General features: G+C 48.2%; 2 protein-coding genes across 6 annotated transcripts in view; both read left to right on the top strand.

The window, feature by feature from the left end:
• Otud5 (OTU deubiquitinase 5) overlaps nucleotides 1-13974 on the top strand; it is a 33013-nt gene extending 19039 nt beyond the window's left edge. For 3 of the 5 annotated variants that reach the window (XM_006997508.4, XM_006997510.4, XM_006997511.4), the window contains 7 exons: nucleotides 5814-5878; nucleotides 5963-6119; nucleotides 6218-6366; nucleotides 10711-10914; nucleotides 12262-12463; nucleotides 12548-12661; nucleotides 12921-13974. In XM_006997508.4, the coding sequence (XP_006997570.1) occupies nucleotides 5814-5878; nucleotides 5963-6119; nucleotides 6218-6366; nucleotides 10711-10914; nucleotides 12262-12463; nucleotides 12548-12661; nucleotides 12921-13045 (1016 nt within the window). In that variant the 3' untranslated portion in view covers nucleotides 13046-13974. The remainder of the gene's footprint in view (nucleotides 1-5813; nucleotides 5879-5962; nucleotides 6120-6217; nucleotides 6367-10710; nucleotides 10915-12261; nucleotides 12464-12547; nucleotides 12662-12920) is intronic. The other 2 variants (XM_006997512.4, XM_006997509.4) reach the window with 1 other exon arrangement.
• A 3387-nt stretch (nucleotides 13975-17361) lies between these two features.
• On the top strand, nucleotides 17362-22553 carry Pim2 (Pim-2 proto-oncogene, serine/threonine kinase). Its single transcript, XM_006997513.4, has 6 exons — nucleotides 17362-17693; nucleotides 17823-17932; nucleotides 18768-18818; nucleotides 20363-20735; nucleotides 21169-21345; nucleotides 21449-22553. The coding sequence occupies exons 1-6, from the start codon at nucleotides 17633-17635 to the stop codon at nucleotides 21610-21612; spliced, it is 936 nt and encodes a 311-aa protein (XP_006997575.1). The 5' UTR covers nucleotides 17362-17632; the 3' UTR covers nucleotides 21613-22553.
• Nucleotides 22554-23047: the final 494 nt, after the last annotated feature.

Here is a 23047-nt window from a genome sequence, read left to right as displayed (position 1 = left end):
CCTTAGATTTGACAGCTTTATAAAATGAGAAACTGAGGCCTCACAAGAAGGCCAGGACCCTGTCTTTATCTAGGTCACTCAGCCAATGTCAGAACAGCCGTGTTTGAGATTGTATCAAGACACAGGAGATTTCTCTGTGCTATTTCCTGTACAACTTTCTCCATTGACCTCTCTGTGCTCAGCATCTTTGTGTTTTCCAGTTTCCCATGGGAATCCTCAAGCAGAAAAGTATAGACCTCAGATTGGGTCTGAGGTCATGTGTCTTGCCCATAGTTTGTACCCAGTGGAACAGTTGGGTGTACATACCATAGTTCTTGTTATGGGGGTGGGGGGGATATTTTCCTGGCTCTTTTCCTTAGTGCGGCCAAGGTTCCCACAGGAGCAGGACAGTAGAGAGCAGACTAGGTTACTGTTGCCCCTTGCTGCTGTGTGTACCCACATTTGTGTGCTTTGTTTTTAGGTTCTTCACAAAAGCTAAGCTTCCTTTATTAAACATAGCATGTGTGTGTGTGTGTGTGTGTGTGTGTGTGTGTGTGTGTGTGTGTGTGTGTGTGTGTATGTACATGTACAGCATAGTATGTTTATATGGAGGTCAGAGAAAAACTTGCGGGAGTCTGTTATCTTCTTCCTTCCTCCAGGTGGGTTCTAGGATCGAACTCTGGTTGTCAGGCTTGGCAGCAGGTGCCTTTACCTCTTGAGCCATCTGCATAGCCTCCAAACTTCCTTTTTGCTCTTTAGCAGAACTTAATGGTAGGGAAGCAATCAGACAACAACCTGAGGAGTACGTGGTTCCCAGGTCCCTCCAACGCAAGGGAGGACCATGTATTTACTGCCCTTTAGAAAGAATCTGAGCCAGGAGGTGGTGGCACACACCTTTAATCCCAGCACTCAGAGGCAGAGGCAGGCGGATCTCTGTGAGTTCGAGGCCAGCCTGGTCTGTAGAGTGAGATCCGGGACAGCCAGGGCTACACAGAGAAACCCTGTCTCAAAACAAACAAACAAATCTGGACTTGAACTGGTAAAGTGAAATGGTTCCGTCAGTAAAGGTGCTTGTTGCTGAGCCTGGCAACTGGAGTTCAATCCATAGGAGTCATGTGATGAGAGGAGAGGACAGACTCCCACAGGTTGTCCTCTAATCTATACATGTGCTTGGGCATGCAAATGTGCAAAATAGATAGTAAATGTAATGATAAAGTCATAAAAGAAAAGTAGGGACGGGGCTCAGTAGTTAAGAGCACTTGCCACTCTTGCAAGTGGGAACCCAGAGTGGCTCGCAACTCTCCTTAACTCTCTAGTTCCAAAGGATCCAGTGCCCTCCTCTCCTGTTTGTGGGCATCAGGTATGCATGTGGCACACATGTAGATGCAGGCAAAACTTATCAACGTACAGTAAGATAATATTTGTTGCAGGTGTGGGGCAGAAGACTCGCTCTCTGTCTTGCTTCTTTCTCCTTGTAAGTGGGGGCAAATGCAGGTTACATTTTAGGGCAGCAGAGAGAAGATGAAAGAAGTTTGTTAGAGGTGTTGGTCATTCCTCTCCTACCTCTCCCTAGCAAAGGCTGGGAAGGAAGTGGCACGGGTTCCTGAATACGCGCAGCCTCACAACTTGTCTAATCTTCAGTCTTTCCTGATTGGTGACAAGGGCAAGGACTCGCTGTATGCCGTGGTTCTGTGTTGTGGAATTGGTCATGTGGGTATTTAGTCTCAAAGGGTTCAGTCTTTTGGAGGCTCTGCAGGCTGCATGTGGGTCCATATGTGCACTTGTATGTGAGTATCTTTGTACGTTCAGAGAAAGCAAAGTCATGTGGTGCCTGGGGAGGAAAGTTGGTGTTGGATCTGGAGAAGTGTGCACTCCCTGGTACTTGTTATCCTCCCCTTATTCCAACTGATTCCTTGTGCTAGCGGGGAGCCTGGAGTAGACAGGATCAAGGCTAGCCCTTGGCGAAGTAAGGTGGCTGCTGGCCATGAGGTGTGTGTGGGGGTGTCACCAGATGTTGGTGCCTTCCCGGGAACCTTGGACAGCACATAGGTGACGACTGTGTGATCCTGAACTCACGGTGCTCTTTCTGTGTCAGCGCTCCTCCGTCCTGGCTGACCTTGCCTTTGGCTTTGGGTGAGGTGCAGAGGAGTTGTCTCAAAGTCTGGAGTAGAACTAATGATAGAGTACTATGCTGCGAATGTGTGGGCCCTGCTTAGAAAGGGACCAGAGGTGGAATAGAGTGGGGGAATCCCCTTCCAGCTGGACCCTGGAAGAGGAAACCAGGTGCATATGGCCAAGTGCAGTGTTAGCAAGAGGAGGACTTTCAGTTTCTGTCAAAACAGTTTCTCTGAATTCCCCCTGCATTTATGGGTCCAGTGGGCCATTCTTTCTCCCACCTTGGGCCCCCCACAGGGAAGTCCATCCTGGCCCCCATATGCTAATCTGGGAGGAGGAGGAGTTTTCCTAAGGACAGAAGTGGTAAGGCTAGGAAAATTAGAAAAGCTAATTCATCTTATGATGTGCTTTGCCTATAACATTGAAGGTTTTTTCCTCTCGATAGGGAGGTACTGTGTGTGTTTCCTTGGTCTAGAAATGCATGTTTTATTCCATGTTAATAATTACAAAATTAAGGTATATGCTGGGTATGGTGTTATATACTTAGAATCCTAGCACTTGGAGGCCAGAGAAGGTGGATTGTTGTGAGGTTGAGGCCAGCCTGGGCTACATAGAGTACTATTCCAGCCAAGTGTCTAAAACTAAAAAAAAAAAAATGAAGGACCATCTTACAGTCAGTGTGAGGTCAGTGTGAGGTTGTGCCTTACAAAAGCTGGGATGAGTCTCTGTACAAGAACTGTGACTTGCCTGGACCTAAGGACCCTCACAGGAAGCCAGCATTACTGTTGGACTGGACTTTGGTTGTCAGAGTTTTGACCAAAGACTGGATTCTGTAGAGAGCTAGCAGTGCTTGTAATTGAAGGGATACCCCTCCTTTCTGCATTGGGGCTTTCCTCTGGCAGAGGAAGTGCAAGAGAAATGAGGAAGGCCTTAATAAGCAGTTCTCGGAGCATTCGGGCTGACTGGTGGGTAGCTTGCAGTGTGATAGGAGTTGCTGTCCTCATGACAAATGGAATGAATGCCTGTGTTTTGTTTGGTTGGTTTGGGTTTTGTTTGGTTGTTTGGTTTGATTTTTTGAGACAGGGTTTCTACATAGCTCTAGTTGTCCTGGAACTCATTTTGTAGCCCAGGCTGGCCTTGAACTCAGAGAGCCTCTTGCCTCTGCCTCCTGAGTGCAGGGATTAAAGGCGTGCATCGCACCCCTGGCCTGAAGTGCCTGTTTCTGATCACTGCTTATGTATGCTTCAGGTACTTGACAAACCTCCCCCTGTAATGCCATCCTCATACTGGAGATGGAACCTAGCTAGCACCCCATGTTCTTTCTCCCAGATACATTCCCAGCCCTCTATAGTCCTTATAATGCCATTTTCAGTGGAAGAAGAGTTACTGTCCCCACTTTATGAATGAAGACATTTCAACCCAGAGATGAAAGGCTAAGAGGTGGCATGAACTTTCTGCCAGAAAAAGGCAAGATAAAGAAAAGAGACCCTGTCACCCCCCCTTCCCCAAATCTAGCCTCTAGCTCTGTACCTTCTGTAGGAGATCCATACTCCCCATTATCTCAGCCCAGCTCACTGAGCCCGGTAGGCCACCCCTATTTAACCCTTTCACCCCTCTCTTAGTTCCTGTTTATGGCAGCTGCAGAGTGCGCTGCCTCCAAGCTTAGCCTACAGAAATAGCTCCTCCAGCAGCCCGGGCAGCCACAGCAGCCTCTGTGGTCCTGGCTTCTAAGAAAGGCAGCAGCGGCCCCCACCCCCCACCCCTAGCTAGTATGCAGGACATGTGACTTGCTGGAAGTGCTTGAAGGGGGAGTGTGGCCACAGAAGCCACATCCTTGTTTACATCAGTGAAGGGGCTACCCCTTCCTGCCTTCACAGCCCCTTCTCCTCCACTCCTCAGATAGCTGCACCTCTGGGATGACTTGAGGCTGTTGTAGCTGCCCACTTTGTAGCTGCGAGCAGCCTTTGTTTCCATACCGTGCAGAACCCTTGTGGAGGGGTCAGAAGGCAGTGAAGACCTCTGGCAGGTCTGCAGAGAAGGACCGGCAGGCCTGGCTGATGGGCATGTTCCCATTCCTAGCATCCCTTTCCCTGTGCGCCAAGGGGAGCCCATCAGAGCCGTGAATCTCCCTCTGGGGAAACACGGGGAAATTCCCTTTTCAAGGCAGCCAGTGAAGTCAGGCTTGCCTAATCTTCAGACCCACATTATGGCAGAAGAGACTCCTGCTTCCATGCCTCAGCCTACATGGCTGCTTAGCAAACTAGACCCAATTTCTTTTGCTATATATATATATATATATATATATCAGGTTCTGAGCTGGCGGTGGGCTTTACACTTCCTGTCCACAAGAGGTCTACAAGGCCATACCTATCTGGTAGCCAGAGAGTCACTTGTCTCTGCTTACCTCACTGGTTACTGTCTGGCAGAACTTAAGTGTTTTTCTTCCTTTTCTTCTGTTTAAAGTTCTAATCATAGCTAGGTGGTTTGAAAAAGCAAAAAAAAAAATTCTCATAATGGTGGGGGCATAGTGGCTTTTTTTATTTTGGTGGTGGTGGTGGTGGTGGTGGTGGTGGTAGGCATTGAATGTAGAGGTTTGGTTTGGTTTGGTATAGAGTCTCGCTATGTGATCTAGGCTGTCTTTGACCTTAGCACTTGTTTTGACTCTCAGTCTTGATTATAGGTGTGTGATACCCTCCTTTTTCACTTTTTTTTTTTTTTGTTTTTTTGAGACAGGGATTCTCTGTGTAGCTTTGTGCCTTTCCTGGAACTCACTTGGTAGCCCAGGCTGGCCTTGAAATCACAGAGATCCGCCTGCCTCTGCCTCCCAAGTTCTGGGATTAAAGGCACCACCACCCGACTTCTTTTTTTACTTTGAATTTACAGAGGCCCTCCTTACTTGTTGAGGAGACATCCAGTTTGACATTGTCACCATAGTTACCTTTAATAAGCCAGACTTGCCCCTTAACTTCAGTGTCCTCAGGTAAACATTGAGAAGGAAGTATGGAATAGGTGGTTCCTGGGGCTGCTTACAGGACTTAGGTTGTTGGTTTGTCTAAGGGACAAATTCATTTGCCAGAAATACCTCTGATGTGGCTGGACTATTCCTTTTAGAGCTTTCTGTTATTACATTTTTATTTATTGGTAGGTGTGGAGATTGTGGTGGCATGCCACAGGGCACAATGTAGAGGTCAGAGGACAACTTGGGGAGTTGGTTCTCTCCTTCAAACATGGGAGTCTCGGGCATCAGGCTTGGAGGAAGAGCCTTCATCCACTGAGCCATCTTGCTGGCCCTTGACTGTACAGAACTTACCTGTACACCTTATATTCCCTCATTCTTCAACATTGTCTGACCTTGTTCCTTTTTTTTTTTTTTTTTGGCGACAGGGTCTCATGTAGCCTAGGTTGGCCTTGAACTTACTTTGTGGCTGCAGATAGATGACTAGAATCTTCTGGACATTCCACTTGCACATCCTTAGGGCTGGGATGAGAGGCATGCACCAGCACACCGGGCTTGTGTGTGCATGTTGAGCACATCTTCAGCCCTTGCTTGCCATTTGTCACACAAAAATGAAAGAACGGTCTGGGGCTTGGTGTAGCAAAGGGAGTTTCCCTAGTTCCTCAGCCCATCCTTCCCTTAGTAAGTGATGCTCTGTGACTCCGACTCTTGTGCTGACAGCTCTGACCCCATCCTCTCCTTTCTTTTGTCCCCGCAACCCTAGCTGACCAGGTGTATGGAGACCAGGACATGCATGAAGTTGTGCGAAAGCATTGTATGGACTATCTGGTGAGATCCTGGGGAGGCCTTGGCACAGGAGGGTAGGAAGAGCTCCTTTGCACACAGTCCTTAATCTTTCAATCTGTTCCACAGATGAAGAATGCTGACTACTTCTCCAACTATGTCACAGAAGACTTCACCACCTATATCAATCGGAAGAGGAAAAACAACTGCCATGGGAACCACATTGAGATGCAGGCTATGGCAGAGATGTACAACCGTCCTGTGGAGGTGTATCAATATAGCACAGGTACTTCTGTAGTGGGTAGGTGAGGGGCTAATGGTGCCTCATCAGAGCCAACCATACTGGGTCCCCTGTGGATGCTCCCTCCTTCTCTTTCTCTGCAGAACCTATCAACACATTCCATGGGATCCATCAAAATGAAGATGAACCCATCCGTGTCAGCTACCACCGGAATATCCACTATAATTCAGTAGTGAATCCTAACAAGGCCACTATTGGTGTGGGGCTGGGCCTACCATCCTTTAAACCAGGGGTAAGTGGGTCCCTGTCCCATGGGTATTTGCTAGATACAGAGTGTTGGTTCTGCCCTTAGCCCACAAAGCGTCCTCTCTCCTCTTTGAGTCTCCCCTGAACTCTGAGCTGTATAAAAATTAGTGAGTTACTGTTGATCAGAAGTCATTCTATGCCAGGCGGTGGTGGCGCACGCCTTTAATGCTCTTCCTCCTGAGTGCTGGCATTAAAGGCGTCCATAAAAGCATCTTATGCTTGTTGAGAGTGGCCTTTTAGGATACCTTGGACTGGATATCCAGGCTTTCACCTGGATCTTCTCCAAGTGCATAGCAGTTAGAGACAGTTGAGGGCACAGACTTGGAATGGCCCTGACCCACACACAGCTTAGTGGAATGGACCCTAGGGGCGGCTTGGATAGATAGGTTGGGCCAATACTGCACAGGCATGGGACCTAGTAAGTATCAAAAGATGGCATTTCATTTTCCCAGCATCTACTGGCAGATAATCATTCATTCTCATAGTTTCTCTCCTCTCATCTTCCCTATTCTTTCCTCCTTCCTTTCATCTTGTCCCCTGACCTTCCCTTTCCCCCTCCTCCTAAGCTGCTTTTCTATTCCTCACCCTCCTCTCCACCCCCTCTCCTCCCGCTTCTCTGTCTTCCCTCTACCCCTCCTGGGGATTTTGAAATCCTCTATTCAGGTTTCACTTCCTACAAACAGAAGGTGGTCCTGCCTCATCTTAAGAAACACTCTAGCATTAACATACCCTCCAACCCTGGGAGGGGTGGGGGGAGGGGGTTGTTTTGCTCTTCAATAAATTTTAGAAAAGGTTTAGATTTACAGAATGATTGTGAGAATATTAGCGTTTCCATATGCCACATTATGATTAGCATTAATAGAGTACATTTGCCATCATAACAAATCAGTATTGATACATTAAGTAAAGACCACATTTTATTCACATTTTCTCAGTTTCTTCCTGATGAACCTTTTCTGTTCCAGGATCCTATCCAGGATGCTATCTCATATTTAATTGTCCCCTTTGACTTTTTGTGGCTTGAACAAATTTTAAAGAATTTCACTGTTTTTGTTCTGATTTGTTGACCCACTCTGTAGTTTTATCTTTTCTAGAATGTCATATATTGGGAATTATGCAATATGTATGTAGCTTTACCAGAATGGCTCCCACACACACACCATTTAATACTATTTAAGTAAGATTCATCACCGGGCAGTGGTGGCACACACCTTTAATCCCAGCACTCGGGAGTCAGAGACGAACAGATCTCTGTGAGTTCGAGGCCAGCCTGGTCTACAGAGCGAGATCCAGGACAGGCACCAAAACTACACGGACAAACCCTGCCTCGAAAAAACAAACAAAAGAGATTCATCTATAACTTTTCCTGACTTGACTGTTTATTTCCTTTTTTTTAAAAATCTAAATGTTTAAAAGTTTCTCTAATTAATAGACTTAATTGTTGAAAAATTTGTTTTACATTTATCTATTTCGGGTAGGGTCTGTGGAGGTCAAAGAACAACTTGTAAGAGTCACTTCTGTCTATAGGCTTTAAACTCAGGTCATCAGGCTTGGCACAAGCACCCTTATTACCTGACCTATCTTGCCAACCTTCAGAATAGTTTTCTGTGTCCAGAGTTTCCATCTAGTCCTTTCCTCCCAAGGCGCAGAGACTCTGGTACATTTGTTAGTGTTTGACCCAGTGTTAATACATTCCTATTAACCTGCCTCATCCTTCCTCTTGTTTTGATGATCTTGGGAAGTTTAAGGAGTACTGTTCAAAAGTATTACAGGGGAATTCTCTTTCTGAATGTCGTTCTCATTATTTAAGCCCAGATGAAGGACTGTTCTCGGCACATATTAGGGATATGTGTATCCAGAGCACATGTTAGGAATAAGATCATGACTGTGGATATTGTCTTTGGTCATCTGGCAGAAGTAGTGTTAAGTTTCCCACCTTTTGAATACTGTACTGTTGAGGAAGGAAATCACACCTAAGGAATGAGGATTATAGCTGTCTCCCTGAAATTATGTTAACCTAAACACAGAGAGTTATTGCTGATGTCTCTAGTTAAGATCCCCCCCACCACATTCCTCATTCTTGCCTCCTTTCCCTTTTCCTGAGTAAATTCCCACTTTAAAGTTGAAAAACTTTCCCCACCACCCACCAGTCATTTACATGACTGTTATTTACGAATTCGTGTATAAGCTGGGGCAGACTCATTAACTGGACCCCCTGGAGTCCAGTGATAAGCACAGTTCTTTTTATGTTTAGTGTTACTGATTCTATTCATTTCCTAAGTGCCCGAGGCCACCACCTGCTTGTCCTTGAATACATTTGTAAGATGGTTTTGTCACTTGGAGCCTCACTTCTTAACCGATCTTTAAAAAGCGATTAGCATACATTAAGGATTAGTCTTTGTTTTGTAAAGTTCCTTGGATTTTGACCGAGGCATAACAACAAAGTGCATCTATCTTGGGCACCTAATCATTCAAACAGTTTTAGCCCCTGAAGGTTCCCCTCTCTTTCTTTCCTCTCCAGCCAACTGATCCTTTATTGACTCTGTTTTTGCCTATTTCAGAAAGTCACGTAATTGGAATCATAGTGAGTAGCCTTTTCAAAATGCTGCTTTCAGGTAGCAGTATGCATTAAGGTTCATCCATGTTTTTTCACGGCTTGTTAGCTATTTTCTTATCACTTACTGGTCCATTTGTGGAGGCACACTGTTTGTTTAATCATTCACCTATTGAAAGATACCCTTGGTTGCTTCCAGGTTTTGATGATTATTAATAAAGCTTCTGTAAACTGCTGAAAGCTTCTGTAAACTGCTGTGTGCAGGTTTTTGTGGGAAGTTAAATTTTATGATTAGTTGTATTGCTATCTGGAAGCAAGATTTCGGGATTACAAAACTATACTGTGATTTGTAAGCAACTGCCAGACTTTGTATGAAGCGGGCTAATGTGTGTGTGTGTGTGTATTCATCACAATAAATGAAAGTTCACTTTCCCAGGAATTGGTCTTCCTACTTTTTTGTATTTTAGCCATTCTTGGGATTTTTAGGTTTACTTGAATTGATAACAATGTGTTGAGCATTGTTTTAGTACTCTACCCCTGAGCTATATCCCCAGCCTGAGGATCTTTGACATATGTCCATTTGCTATCTCTGTATCTTTCTCTGTAGTTAGATTGCTTACCTACTTTCATTTTTGTTATTTTGTAGTGCTGGAAATTAAATTAGGTTTTTGTATATGCACTCTTTATCACTGAGCTGGACCATATCTGCCTAGTTTTAAATTGGCTCAATCTAACATTTTCATACATACATTTCCCCCAGTATGCTTCATGATAGAAAACTATGTTGTACATCATTACTTAGCACACGTGCACTTATGTATGTTTTGTGTGTGTGTGTGTGTGTGTGTGTGTGAAAATGATGTTAATTTGCTGGGGGCATGGTAACACATGCCTGTAATCCTTGTATTCCAGAAGCAGAGAAAGGAGAATTGTGAATTCAAAGCTAACCTGAACTGCATCCCGAGCCATTGTTTTTTGGGGAAACAACATTAACGAAAACTTTATGAAGCAGTGTTTACACTTAATCCCTGAAATATACTTTGATGTTCTCTATTATTTCATTAGTGTCTTATCGCTGGATGTGGTGGCTCACGCCTGTAATCCCAGCACTTGGGAGGCTGAAGCAGGAGGATTGCCATGAATTCCAGGCCAGCTTGGCCTACATAGTGAGTTCAAGATCAGACTGGGCCATGTAGTGAGACCCTGTCTCAAAAAACAAACAAACAAATAATGCTGTAGTATCTTAAAACTTGGCATGAAGTTCTCTCTCATACAGTGTCCTGGCACCCACACCATGACGATACTGACCCTTCATCCCCTCACATAGCCACACCCAGCCTCATATATGCTTGACTCCTGCCTCCACTCCATGTCTGTACAGTCCACTTCTCTGCTCATCTTTTTCCTCTGCCCTGTCTGTGAATATATGAGAAAGGTTGCAGCATTGTGAAATAGAGCCGTTACTAGGGAGGCTTCTTTAAATTAAGGCCTAGAGTGAAGAGCCCTTCTCGTCCCCAGACTTAGTGCTTCGCTCGAGACGTCTTGGGGTTGGGCCAGCATTTCTGACCGTAGGAATTCAGAATGCCAGATCTCAGAATCTAGGCCTGCTTTGCTCCAGTTCCCGATCTATGCAGTCTGCTGAGGAGTACTTTGTAAAAATAACTTTTCCTGTGTTGTCTTTGTTAAGGCCTATAAGCCTACCTTCCTGAGCCCATTCAGGCTCTTGCCCAGGTTCAGAGCATCACCCCTACATCCCTGTTCCTCTCCTCCTGGCAGTTTGCAGAACAGTCCCTGATGAAGAATGCCATAAAGACATCAGAGGAATCATGGATCGAACAACAAATGTTGGAAGACAAGAAACGAGCCACAGACTGGGAGGCCACAAATGAGGCCATAGAGGAGCAAGTGGCTCGAGAATCCTACCTGCAGTGGCTGAGGGATCAGGAGAAACAGGCCCGCCAGGTCCGGGGACCCAGCCAGGTGGGTCATGGACTCTGTCACTGGCCTGACCAAGACCTGTTACTTCTCTTTTGGTCCCTAATGAACAGGGATAAAATGTGGGAGAGAGACGCTCCCAGCCCCATCAGTAACTCTTCTCGTCTTTAGTCTTGGCATCGTACCTTGGAACAGTCAACACTTGCTTTTAAGAAGTAAAGGAGAGCGCCACCACTGCTGGTAGTGCAAAGGAACAATGGGTAGCTACAAAGAGGCCAGCTGGTTTGGAAACCCTTTGCATGTTCCGTTCTGTACCGAGGATGTAAAACCTTTTCCTTCACTGCCTTCAATGATCCTGGCTGTGGAGGGGGACAAGGCACTGGTGGGGCCTGTGGCCCTGGCTGTGGAAGACTAGTAGGGGGGAGGTTTCAATCAGTTGCCTTTTTAGGGTGGGGAGGGGGAAGGCAGGCATCTGAGGAGTCACAAAGGAGTTTGGAATGATTAGATGTTTGCAAGAGCTGAATAATCTGTTCAGCAAATATTTATTGTAGGCCTGTGCCAGGAGCATGAGGTCCTATTCCTAGTGTAGTGGGATACATTTGTGAGCCTATCAGGCCAAGGTCTCTGCCCTAAGGCTACACACAGTTTCTCAAAGTGAAATACAATAATCATAATGAATAAATTAGTTGGAGGTGTGGTAGAGGAAAAAAGGACAGTTGGTCCAGGGCAAGAATGAGACTTCAAACCAAATGGATGGTTGGAAGTCATAGTGTTAAACAGTCATCACGGTAGGTTTCAGCAGATGAGATGAGGAAAGGCTCCCAGAAAGGAAGGAGTCTGTTAGCTGAGTATGTGGACAGAGCAAGGCCTGGGGTGAGTGCGGCATACTTGATAGAACCCAGGCATAGCCTGTAGCTGAACAGAATGTAGTGGGCGAAATCAGGGTGGTGGGACTAGGTTGGATCTAGGGTTGTGAACTCTGGGGGAGGACTTTGGTTTTGCTCTGAATGAGGCAGAAACAATGAGAGGGCTGTGAAGAGATAAAGGATTGGGATGTGAGTCAGGACCTAACAGGATGATCACCCTGACTGCTGAGTAAAACAGTCTAAGCTAGAACGCAAAGGTAGAAGAAGTAGGAGACCAATGAGAAGGTAGTACATGGTGGTACAGGAACTGTGGTCGTGCTGTGGAGTCAGGATCTCTTGAAAGAAGAATAGGACTTTCTCTCAGTAAACTCCCAAGACACGGGAGTGGTTAAAGAGTCTGCCTGTGTTCCATTGTGATACATTAAAGCTGTACTGTAGCCTGGATTCTGGAAAGGGTATAAGCACTCTGGCACAAGAGGATCAAAGCTGGTGTAGGTCCTTATCACTTTTTCCTTCCCTACTGCAGCCCCGGAAAGCCAGTGCCACATGCAGTTCAGCCACAGCAGCCGCCTCCAGTGGCCTGGAGGAATGGACTAGCCGGTCTCCACGGCAACGAAGTTCAGCCTCGTCACCTGAGCACCCCGAACTGCATGCCGAACTAGGCATTAAGCCCCCTTCCCCAGGCACTGTGTTAGCTCTTGCCAAACCTCCTTCACCCTGTGCACCAGGTCAGTGAGTTGCTTTCAGGGTGCCTGCTTGGGCTGAGAGGCGCTGCTTGGTGGGCCCTACCTCTGACTGTTCATCTGCCTCAGGTACAAGCAGTCAGTTCTCGGCAGGGGCTGACCGGGCCACCTCTCCTCTTGTGTCCCTCTACCCTGCTCTGGAGTGCCGGGCCCTCATCCAGCAGATGTCCCCCTCTGCCTTTGGTAAGCTTCCGTAGGGGATGGGCCAGCTGGAAGTTGGGAAAGCCTGGAGGATTTTTGAAACCCCTGGGCATCTTCCCAAATCAGAGGCAAGAGGGAAAATTTCAGGCCTAAAGGCTTTTCTCCACAGAGGTCGAGTAGGGTTTCACAGAGTCGAGGGATCCAGTGAGTGATTGGGACCTGGATGGATTTTTCCAGGAATGAGGGAAATGGGGGGGCTGAGGACCCCCATCACCATTTTCCTCTTCTCTCTCCTGCCCAGCAGGTCTGAATGATTGGGATGATGATGAGATCCTAGCATCGGTGCTGGCAGTGTCCCAACAGGAATACCTAGACAGTATGAAGAAAAACAAAGTGCACAGAGAGCCACCCCCAGACAAGAGTTGATGGAGACCCAGGGACTGGACACCATCCCTCAAGCCCCACTCCTGCCCTTTGATGCCACCCAACCTTCTTTGGCTTTCTTCCCTCTTGGCTTCCTTCCTTGGTTTCCTCTTTTCCACTTCCCTCTGGCTGGCCCACCCGTGCGCTCCGTCCATCTCATCCCTGCCACCACCACACTGGGCTCTGCCAGCTGATGTGCCCTATTGCCCCTTGCACAGCACCATCTCAGCATTCCACCAGGGACTCTGGAAAGGGTGCCGAAGGTAGGCGAGAGGCACACAGAGACAGACCATCTGGCAGCCAGGCAGCCCCAGAAGAGAGAGACACTCACACAAAGGAAGTCTTCTGTTCGCCCTTCCTTACACATCAGATAAACTTGTTACCCCTCCCCAAAAAGAATGGCAGGAAAGGCGCGAGTGGGAAATTCTCCTTCCTAGTACCCCAAGAATCTGAGCCTTCAATCTTAAATTTTTCTTTATTAAAATGTACTTTTATCTTACAAACATCATGAAATGAAAAGCGATGCCCATGGCAACACTGGTTCTGAGGGTGGCATCTCCGGTTTGGAGTCGGGCAAAGCTGGTCGTGGGGCATGGTGGGCAGGCAAAGCGATGGATTTCTGCTGTCTTCTGGCCTCCAGCTCCTCGGAGGGGCCGAAGATGGAGCCAGAGGAAGGCGGCGGGGTTGCAGGTGGCAGACTGGCTTTGGACAATGAGACCCTGACCTTGCTGCATTCCTATTGCTTCCACACCCACTAGTTTGTTTGCAATCTTGAGGTGGGGGTCTCTCTGGAGACCATGGCCACTACCCAAGGTTGGAGTCTAGGGAGTGGAGCAGCCTCTGCACATGGGGCACCCGTGCCCTGCAGGTGTGACAAGATCCACCATCTGTAACGTCCTTGGCACAATAAAACCAAATGTCAGTTTCCCTGAGCAACTCTGTTCTGTGTGGGCCAGGGGTGGATGGGCCTCTGGGAAGGACAGAGTTTGGTTTGACCTGAGGTCGACTTGTTCTCCAGTAGGTGCTGTCTGTAGCTGGGGTTCATCTTTGATCTGTTTATTACGTTAACTTCTTGCCAGGTGCAGTCAGTGTAGGTAGAGCCCAGGCAGTTGAAACTAACCTGGGCCACATAACCAAGATTCTGGTTCTTAACAGAACCAGCAACAACCAAACTCTTGTAGAACCGGATCACACCTTTGATCCCAGCGCTGGGGAGGCAGAGGCAGGTGGATCTGTGAATTTCGGGCCGGCCTGCTCTACAGAGTAGAGTTGCAGGCTTGCTGGGCTGCACAGTGAGACACTTTTCTCAGGAATTAGAAACTTCTTCAGTATCAAGTCTACTTTGTCTGAAGCCCCTACTCCCACGTACCATAGTTCCAAATGGGAGCCTAGGGCTAATTAAGGACTGTTTGAACTAAAGGCCATGACTGAATTATGTCTGCATTTCCACTCTCAACCTTCATATTCATTCTTATGATAATCTGATGGAGAAATAAACAGTTAGCTACGTGAGTTTAGTCAAAGTGACCAGAGGTGACCCCTGCCTGACTGGGTTTTAAGAAGCTGGAGAATGAAATGGCTAAATCCGTTTTTGTTGTTGTTTCCAAATTCTTTTGACACCTCTGTCCATCCCTCCTAAGGTTTGTAAAGCCCAGGTTGAGAAGGCTGGCTGACCCTCAGATTTTCTCAAAACAGTATTCCCCCCCCCCATGCCTCAGTGGGGTCCCTGCAGGAGGCTGTGTGTGGTGGCCCCACAGGTGAGGGTGTGGTTTGCCCAGTGGGTGGCTGCAGGGAATCTGAGGTACATGGTCAAGCATGAGCATGCCAAGAGGGTTGATTGCAAATCTATCTGCACTTTCTAGCTGTGTGGCTTTGGACTGTCTTTGAGTTTAAAGTGCCCCATCTGCAACTACAGGGGTGATTAATGTCTGCTACCTCATGCTCTCTGATTTGTGAGTATTGACAGAGAATGTGTATGGTCAATAATGTACTACTGGGAACAGTACCGGGTACATTTGTAGAGCACAAATGTTGGGGTTATTACCGTATTTTGTAAGTTTGTACCATTTGGCCTCAGCCTGCCTCTTGCTACTTCTTGGCTTTTACTTGCACTTTGCCCGTACCCTGTCTTCAGCTACCATCCTTATTTGTCTTTTAAGACAAAGGGGTCACCTGAGAAAACCCCGTGTGATCTCATTCACGTTCTCACTTCTGTCTACAACTATCCCCAATAACTGTACTAGAAATAAACTTCTGGGCTGGGGCTGTGATGCTTACTTATCTTGTTTGTTCGTCTCTTAAGATCTACCCCTGCACTAAAGCCTGTCAGGCTCAGTAAGACACCTAGTACCGCTGCATGAATGAAGGGCAATTAAATGGAACTGTTAGGCTTTGTGTGTGTATCTGTGCCTGTGACCACAGTGAATCCACCAGGTTCTCTGCATTTCAGTGTCTGGCTGAGTGTGTCTGTGTCTGTGTCCGTGTCCGACGAGGGCTTGTTTCCAGGTGTGTCAGATGGTGAGTGAGTGTGGGCCTCTGCCCATGACAGTTTGTGTCTGGTATCTGAGAGAAGTGCATGTCTGCGTGGGCCCGTCAGTAACAGTGCATCTGTAGTTTGTCTGGATACTTTCAGTGAGAAGGCTGCGTGTCTGATAGTGTGTATGTGATTGGATCTATTTTTGTGACATTGCTTATCTATGTGGTGCTTAGATCACTATATGCCTGCTTTGGTGTGTGTGTGTGTGTGTGTGTGTGTGTGTGTGTGTAAAACTATGTTCTTGTAACGACAGAATCTGGGTCCCTCATTTCTGGGGCAGTACAAATCTTGATGTAAATGTGGGTATCTGGTGGTGGTGCTGCTGTGCTTGTAACAAGTTTGTCAGTTTCTGGTGGGACATACGATGTTAATTGACCCCATGGGACAGTATGAGTAAAGTCATATCACTGAGTGTTTCTGGGATATTGTTTTCTGGGGGTATCTTGGTGTGCATCTAGGTCTAGGACGAGTCTGCCTGAATATATCTGACTGTATCTTTGATGATCCTTCCTCCTTCTGTGTATGTCTGTGTGTTAGTCTGTGACTTCCACAGGCGATTGGAGGTCAAAAAAACAACTTGTGGGGATTGGATACGGGTTGGCAGACTTGGTAGCAAATACCCTTTTCCTGTGAGCCATCTCATCTGCAGTTCTTTTGGTTTTAAGTTACATTCTCATGATGTTGCCCAGTCTGGCCACCGATACATGATGGTCCTCCTGACTCAGCATACAGAGTACGCGGATTTCACGTGTACTCTACAATGCCTAGCTTTCCATGTATATTTAGGGTTGTGGGGCTGTCTTCCTGCACATGGGGCCCTCTGGATATTTCCACAGACGTGGCTGGGGCAGTTGTACCACTTCTTCAGCCTTTCAGTTCCCAACTCTTTTACAAGGAAGTTGTAGTTCACACAAGAACCAAGCCCTTGCCATTACATATTCTAGACCCACTGACTGGGTCCAGGGCTAAGTATAACCAGGTTTGTGTAGGATAATGGCAATTTTAAAAAAAAACCACCCTACAGGTGCCAGACTGCCATTGACCACCTTGCTCCCCTTCCTTGTCATGGTGATGATAAATAAATAAGCTATCCGTCCCTGAAGAATGGACCAGCTCTTCTATAAGGGCCTGGTTACAGTTTTGAGACAAAAGCTGACTGAACTTGGGTGAGAAACACCCTTGCTTGATAGGATCCTGCCTAGCTCCAGGTTCTGGATCTTTTTTTTTCCCCTCTCGAGACAAGGTTTCTCATATAATAATAGTCCTGGCTGTCCTGGGACTCACTTGGTAGCCCAGGCTGGCCTCGAACTCACAGACATCCCCCTGCCTCTGCCTCCTCAGTGCTGGGATTAAAAGCGTGCGCCACCACTCCCCCCCCCCCCCCCCCCCCGTGCCAGCCCAGGTTCTGATTTTTAAAAGCTTGCTTGGCGTAGTATCCGATCCCAAGGCTGGAAGACGGCGGTAACAAACCTGCGCCCTAGGAAAGGAGGCTGCACTTTTTTTAAAAGTGTGTATACACACCCCACCGCACCAACAACCAAAACAAACGGGGTTGTTGCAAAGGGATTCCCAGAACCTGTTCGAGCGTGCGTGAGTGCGTGTGCGCGCGCGCGCGCCTGTCTGTGCGTGTGTGTTTGCGCGCGCGCGACCGCCCCCGCCCCCACATTTGCATACAGTCCCCGCCTCCGCGGAGGAACCTGGCGTGTATTTGCATAAGGGGCGCTTGAAACGTTGATGGTGGCATGCAAATAAGGACTGGCTCCGATTGGCCGGGGTACAGCAGGTGCCGCGTCCGGATTGATCAAAGCCAGGTGGGCGGGGCTGTCGCGCAGGGCGACTCTCCGGGAGGCGCGTGCCCCGGCTCAGTAGCATTGGGGCTGGCGCGCGCGACGAATCTTAACGCTGCGCCGTCTGCGGGCGCTTCCGGGCCACCAGATTCCCTGCCTTCCACCCTGGCGCCCCCCAGCCCTGGCTCTCCGGCCGCTCTGCCCCGGGCATCCACGCCCTGCGGGCTCAGCGGATTCAGCGGCCTCAATCTACGCAGCGCCTCCTCCATGTTGACCAAACCTCTGCAGGGGCTTCCTTCGCCCCCTGTGACCCCCACGCAGCCTCCAGGTGAGCGCAGCCTCCCGTAACACAAGCAGGTTGGGTGGACTGGAATGGTGGGTGCCGGTGTGGGGGCGAGAGTCACGGCTGGGATCAGAGTACACCGCCACCCTGACTTCCTCGCCTCCGCTTGCGTAGGTGGCAAGAATCGGGCAGCTTTCGAGGCCGAATACCGACTTGGCCCCCTCCTGGGTAAGGGAGGCTTTGGCACCGTCTTCGCGGGACACCGCGTCACGGATAGACGTCAGGTATCCCCCTACAGGGGTTCTGGGAGGGTCAGGTGTTTGGGCGAAGGATGGTGGTGGGGTGGCGGGGACGGAGATGCCAGTTGCTCCAGTGGGGAGCCTGCAAATGTGTAGTAGAGTCATAAGGAGCAGGGTTGCTATGTGTGTGAGTGCTCGCGCCTGTCTGCAGTTCAGGTGGGTATGAGGGTGGGCAGAAATTTTGGAAGACGGGGTATTCCTGCTGGGAAGGGGGCATATCTTCAGGACTCGACCCCAAGATCCACGGAATTTACGTGCGTGCGTGCGTGTGTGTCTGTGTCTGTGTTTGTGCGTGTGTGTGTCTGGGAAAGTGGATTTTTTTTTAAGTAGGTGTTAAGTGTGGAGTCGTGAGAACAAGAATCCAGATACAGAGTTGTTGTGTTCAGGAGATGGGTAGGATGATGGAGGAGGGCTTGCGATGTCAAAAAACTTAGAATTTGAATGTGGGGATATGGGTCAATGGTGGATCTTTTTGTCCACCATTCACAAGCACTGAGTTCAATACCAACATCACGGGGTGTGGGGGTGTGGGGAGACAGTGGGAAAGAGAGAAACCAAAAGATAAAAAAAACTCCGTTCTGGATTTCAGGGGGTCTTCATGCTTTCCTGACAAGAGCTCAGGAGTAAAGATGTTAGATGGCTGGAGTGAACTTGCTTCTGGGGACTTCAGAGTGCTGGACAGGCATTCGAGCTCCAGTGGGTGTGATATGTATGAGAACTGGAAATGCCAGCGTGCAGAGATTGGAATTAGGCAGAGGGTCTAGATTGAGTAGAGTCTGGGATCACCGGCTGGCCCCCTTATCGCAGCAATTTTTTCTAGGTGGCCATCAAAGTAATCTCCCGGAACCGTGTGCTAGGCTGGTCCACCGTGGTGAGTGTCTTTGGTGTACGTCATGACCCGTGGACTCCATCACCGAACTCACCTCCTGATTTTTTTCTAGGGGATATGTGATTCCCTGGGCCCTGAAACCGTGAGAACCTTACCAGCCTGTGTTTACTGCCTTTATGTGATAGTACTGATTTCACCTCAATTTCCCCAGAGCTCTGGATTCTCCTCTCAAACTCTCCTTTCGCATCCTTTTTCCAAACACGGCTTCTGGGGCTGTTCACAGGACATGCTGGTGGGGAAGGAGGGGCTTAGGTCACTGGTTGTCATGGTGATGCTGGCTGCTTCTCTCCTGCCACCCGGAGAACGCTAACGGACATCAGGGCGGGTCTGGGCAAATTGTAGGTAAGAGAGCTCCCCCTGGCGTGCATTTCAGACAGTCTATGCCGGCCCTGGGTCGGAGAGGGAGGGTGAGCCTGCGCAGTAACTGAATTTGCGTCTCCGTGAGAAAACCTGTCTGCGACTGTGCAAGTTAGTGGGCCTGTGAAGGGCCTAACCTGAGACAGCAAGACCCTTCGCACTGCCTGTTCACGTTGGGGGTGATGGTGGTGGCGTTATTGAGCTGTGCTAGTTGATTAGTAAGACTGACAAAACATCTTATTCATTAAATGTTTGCTTTGTGCCAGGTCTTTTTGCAATTAATCACTGTGGGCTGTTTTGAACAAATGAAAGCCAGGATTGGCAGTGCACACCTGTAGTCCCAACATTCAAGCAGCTAGGATTTCGGGGAATTTGAGGCCAGCTTGGGCTACATGGCAAGATCCTGTCTCAAAAATGAGACAAAATTTAAAAGCCAGAGAACAGCCATACATACAGTAGCATAATTATAGGCACTTTGCAAAGTACGACATTTATTAGAATTCAATATGTACTCGATCTCTTGTACTAACTGCTCTTCTCTGTCTAGCGTACTGAGTCTTACTCTGTTACTGAGTCTTACTCTGTTACTGGGCACTGCTGGCCCCTCAACACTTATACAATAGTATATTTAACTATTTTTTCAGTGCAGCCCCTCTTTGCTGTAAAGTACTTCCATTTACAAACATTTCTGGAGTGTCTAGTGTGCCTAAAACTTTCCCTGATCTGGATGTTGGCTAACAAGACAGGCAGATATATTTCATGATTGATGGTGCTTATGCGGGGGGACTTAAATTAGAAAACACTTTGCAAGCTGGGCGGTGGTGGTGCACACTTTAATCCCAGCACTCTGGAGGTTAGAGGCAGGTGGATCTCTGTGAGTTCCAGGCCAGCTTGGTCTATGTACAGATCCTGTCTCAAATTCCCTCCCCCCTAAAAAGAAAACACTTCCACTTATTCAAATATTTACTGAGCTGCTACATGCCAGATGTATATGGTCTCTGCTTATTCACTCCAATGGGTTTGAGCCTTTGAGAGGACACGGAGGTCTAGGAGGGGCCAAAATCAGTGCTCTGAAAATAAACTTTGATATATTGGCAACAGGGCTACCGACTTAACATCTGCCTTCTTCTTCTTTTTTTTTTTTTTCTTCTCTTCATTTCCCACCGCAGTCAGACTCAGTCACTTGCCCACTTGAGGTAGCGCTGCTGTGGAAGGTGGGCGAAGGCAATGGGCATCCAGGTGTGATCCGCCTGCTTGACTGGTTTGAGACACCAGAGGGCTTCATGCTGGTCCTTGAGCGGCCCATGCCCGCCCAGGATCTTTTTGACTACATCACAGAGAAGGGCCCACTGGGTGAAAGCCGTAGCCGCAGCTTCTTTACCCAGGTAGTGGCAGCTGTCCAGCACTGCCATGCCCGTGGAGTTGTCCATCGTGATATCAAGGATGAGAACATCCTGATAGACCTGTGCCGTGGTTGTATTAAGCTCATTGATTTTGGTTCTGGTGCCCTGCTGCATGATGAACCGTACACGGACTTTGATGGTAAGGCTTTTCTTCCCTACAATTTATAGTGGGAGGGCTGTTTTTCATCCTTAATTCTGCTGGCCTTTGAGCTTTAGTGTTGGGTTGTCCTTGCAACCTTTGACCTATATCGTCCCCTTTAAGGTTCTTGGTCCTCAAGCCTAGATCTCTGATAAAGTTCATCTTACAGTTCCTTCACCTTCTGGGCTCTTACGTTTTAGTGTGGGGATCTTGTTGGTGTTGGTTTTTGTTTGGGTTTGCTTTTGGTGAGGTGATCGGTTAACCCTTTATATGCTGTTTTGCTGCTGTCAGGACTCTCTGCTATTACATTTGAATCGTGACTGCTCCAGCCAGCAGATGCTCTCCTTTAACTTACAGTTCACACTTGGAGGGGGGACACGGGTTGAGGAGGGGCATCTTTCAGAGAAAGATCTAATCCTTGGCTTGTGTGCAGGGACCAGGGTGTACAGCCCTCCAGAGTGGATCTCTCGACACCAGTACCATGCTCTCCCGGCTACTGTCTGGTCACTAGGTGTTCTCCTCTATGACATGGTCTGTGGGGACATTCCCTTCGAGAGGGACCAGGAGATTCTAGAGGCTGAGCTCCACTTCCCGGCTCATGTCTCCCCAGGTGAGGCCCGCCGCACTGACCCCAGCCCGACAGGCTTCGTTCCCCCCACGACTGGGGACCGTTTGCTGACTGCTAATCTTCCTCTGTGCTTCTCATCCCACAGACTGCTGTGCCCTCATCCGCCGGTGCCTGGCCCCTAAACCCTGTTCCCGACCCTCACTGGAGGAGATTCTGCTGGACCCTTGGATGAAAACACCAGCCGAAGAAGCACCCATCAATCCCTCCAAAGGAAGCCCCAACCCCTTACCCTGGTCCCTGCTTCCCTAGGCCCAGCCAGGCTCTCTGGTTGGAATCCCATGGTCATGCTACAGGGATAGATGGACATCTGTTGACCTGGTTATACAGGTTGTTAAAAATCCAGTATTACTAAGGTCAGGGAATAAGGATCAGGGGTCAGAAGATAGCCAAGTCTGCCCAGTTCCTATCCCAATCCTGTGAAGGAGCTCTCCTCCCTGAACCTGTGGTCCCTTATTTAGGAGGGGGAGTTACTTGTTTCTTGTTCTGTTCAGGATGTTTATTTGGTTGGATTCCTTCCCTTCTGGGCCCTAAGATTCTTGTTCTGACACTGTAGTCCCTACACTGGCATCTCCTGTACTACTACACAACCTTAGACACTTAGTTCAGATGCTCTCACTCGGGCAAGGGTGCTTTCCTTAAAATACCCCAGCAGCTCGTTAGCGAAAGGGCCCTTACCCTGGGATCTCATTCAGCTGCTGCTTGCCTGCCTTAGACCAGAAGATAATTATTCTGGGGAAGGTAATGCCCTATTAAGCCCTATTGATTAGTATCCCAGTGCTTTTTTTTTCCTTTGCTTTTTTTTTTGCTTTTTTTTTTTTTTTTTTTTTTTGGTGAGGGGGCCCTACTGTTATCCCAAGTGCTCTTATTCTGGTGAGAAGAACCTTACTTCCATAATTTGGGAAGGAATGGGAGATGGACATCATCGGACACCACCAGAGACTAGGATGGGATGGATGGTTTTGGGGGGATGGAATGGAGGAAATAAGTCTTACTGTTTGTTCTCCTGGGGTCCCCCCTCTCCAACTTTTGCTGCCTCCTCCTGAGCCAGGATTGTCCAGTGGCAAACTGTAAATATGTGCTGGAGGTAGGAGAGCTGCAGGTGTGCCCTCCTGTCCCTTCTCCCCCCTGCCTGGATTATTTAAAAAGCCATGTGTGGAAACCTATTTAATTAATAAATAATGAAGTCACAAGTGGAGCATATACTGAATGCTGAGTTTAGGAGACGGCTGGAGAAGAATCTCGAAGAAAAGCCCAGTCAGAGAGCTGGGCCAGTTTGACGGTGTTTGTTTTGTTTTTAGATGGGATCTTTTAAAACCTAAGCTAGCCACAAACTTGGAGTGCTGGGATTTGCTTGCACAAAAATAAATCCCAGGCTCCAACTGGAATCTTTCTAGCACTTTCTGAGTAGCTCTTTAAATCTTAATTTTGTCTTTTCTTTCACGCTCCTCCTTTGCATCCTCCTCAGCTCACCTCCCTAGGTCTCTCTAATCCTGGCGTCAATCGTCCTGAACCCTGCTCCTCATTTTCCTCTATTACGGTGACTAGCCCTCCTACTCTAGTTCAACAGTGAATCGAGCCGCAGGCTTGTGGCTCGCTTGTCCCGCCTTCTCGAAAGTCCGGTTCCTCCCAGTTGGCCTACGGCTCTTAGAGGGCGGGACCTGGCTGGGAGATGGGAATAAAACGG

The sequence above is a fragment of the Peromyscus maniculatus genome, chromosome X (genome assembly GCF_049852395.1).
Source record: "Peromyscus maniculatus bairdii isolate BWxNUB_F1_BW_parent chromosome X, HU_Pman_BW_mat_3.1, whole genome shotgun sequence".
Lineage (NCBI taxonomy): Eukaryota > Metazoa > Chordata > Mammalia > Rodentia > Cricetidae > Peromyscus > Peromyscus maniculatus.
The sequence above is the reverse complement of the archived record's forward strand: the minus strand, read 5'-3'. Positions and strand labels throughout refer to the sequence as shown.

What these genes read in the sequence shown, in the direction of transcription:
- Pim2 (XM_006997513.4), top strand. Translation starts at nt 17,633, where the DNA reads ATGTTGACCAAACCTCTGCAGGGGCTTCCTTCGCCCCCTGTGACCCCC. An exon ending in TGCTAGGCTGGTCCACCGTG is followed by an intron (nt 18,819 to 20,362) that starts GTGAGTGTCTTT and finishes TTCCCACCGCAG; the next exon opens with TCAGACTCAGTCACTTGCCC. An exon ending in CCCGGCTCATGTCTCCCCAG is followed by an intron (nt 21,346 to 21,448) that starts GTGAGGCCCGCC and finishes CTCATCCCACAG; the next exon opens with ACTGCTGTGCCCTCATCCGC.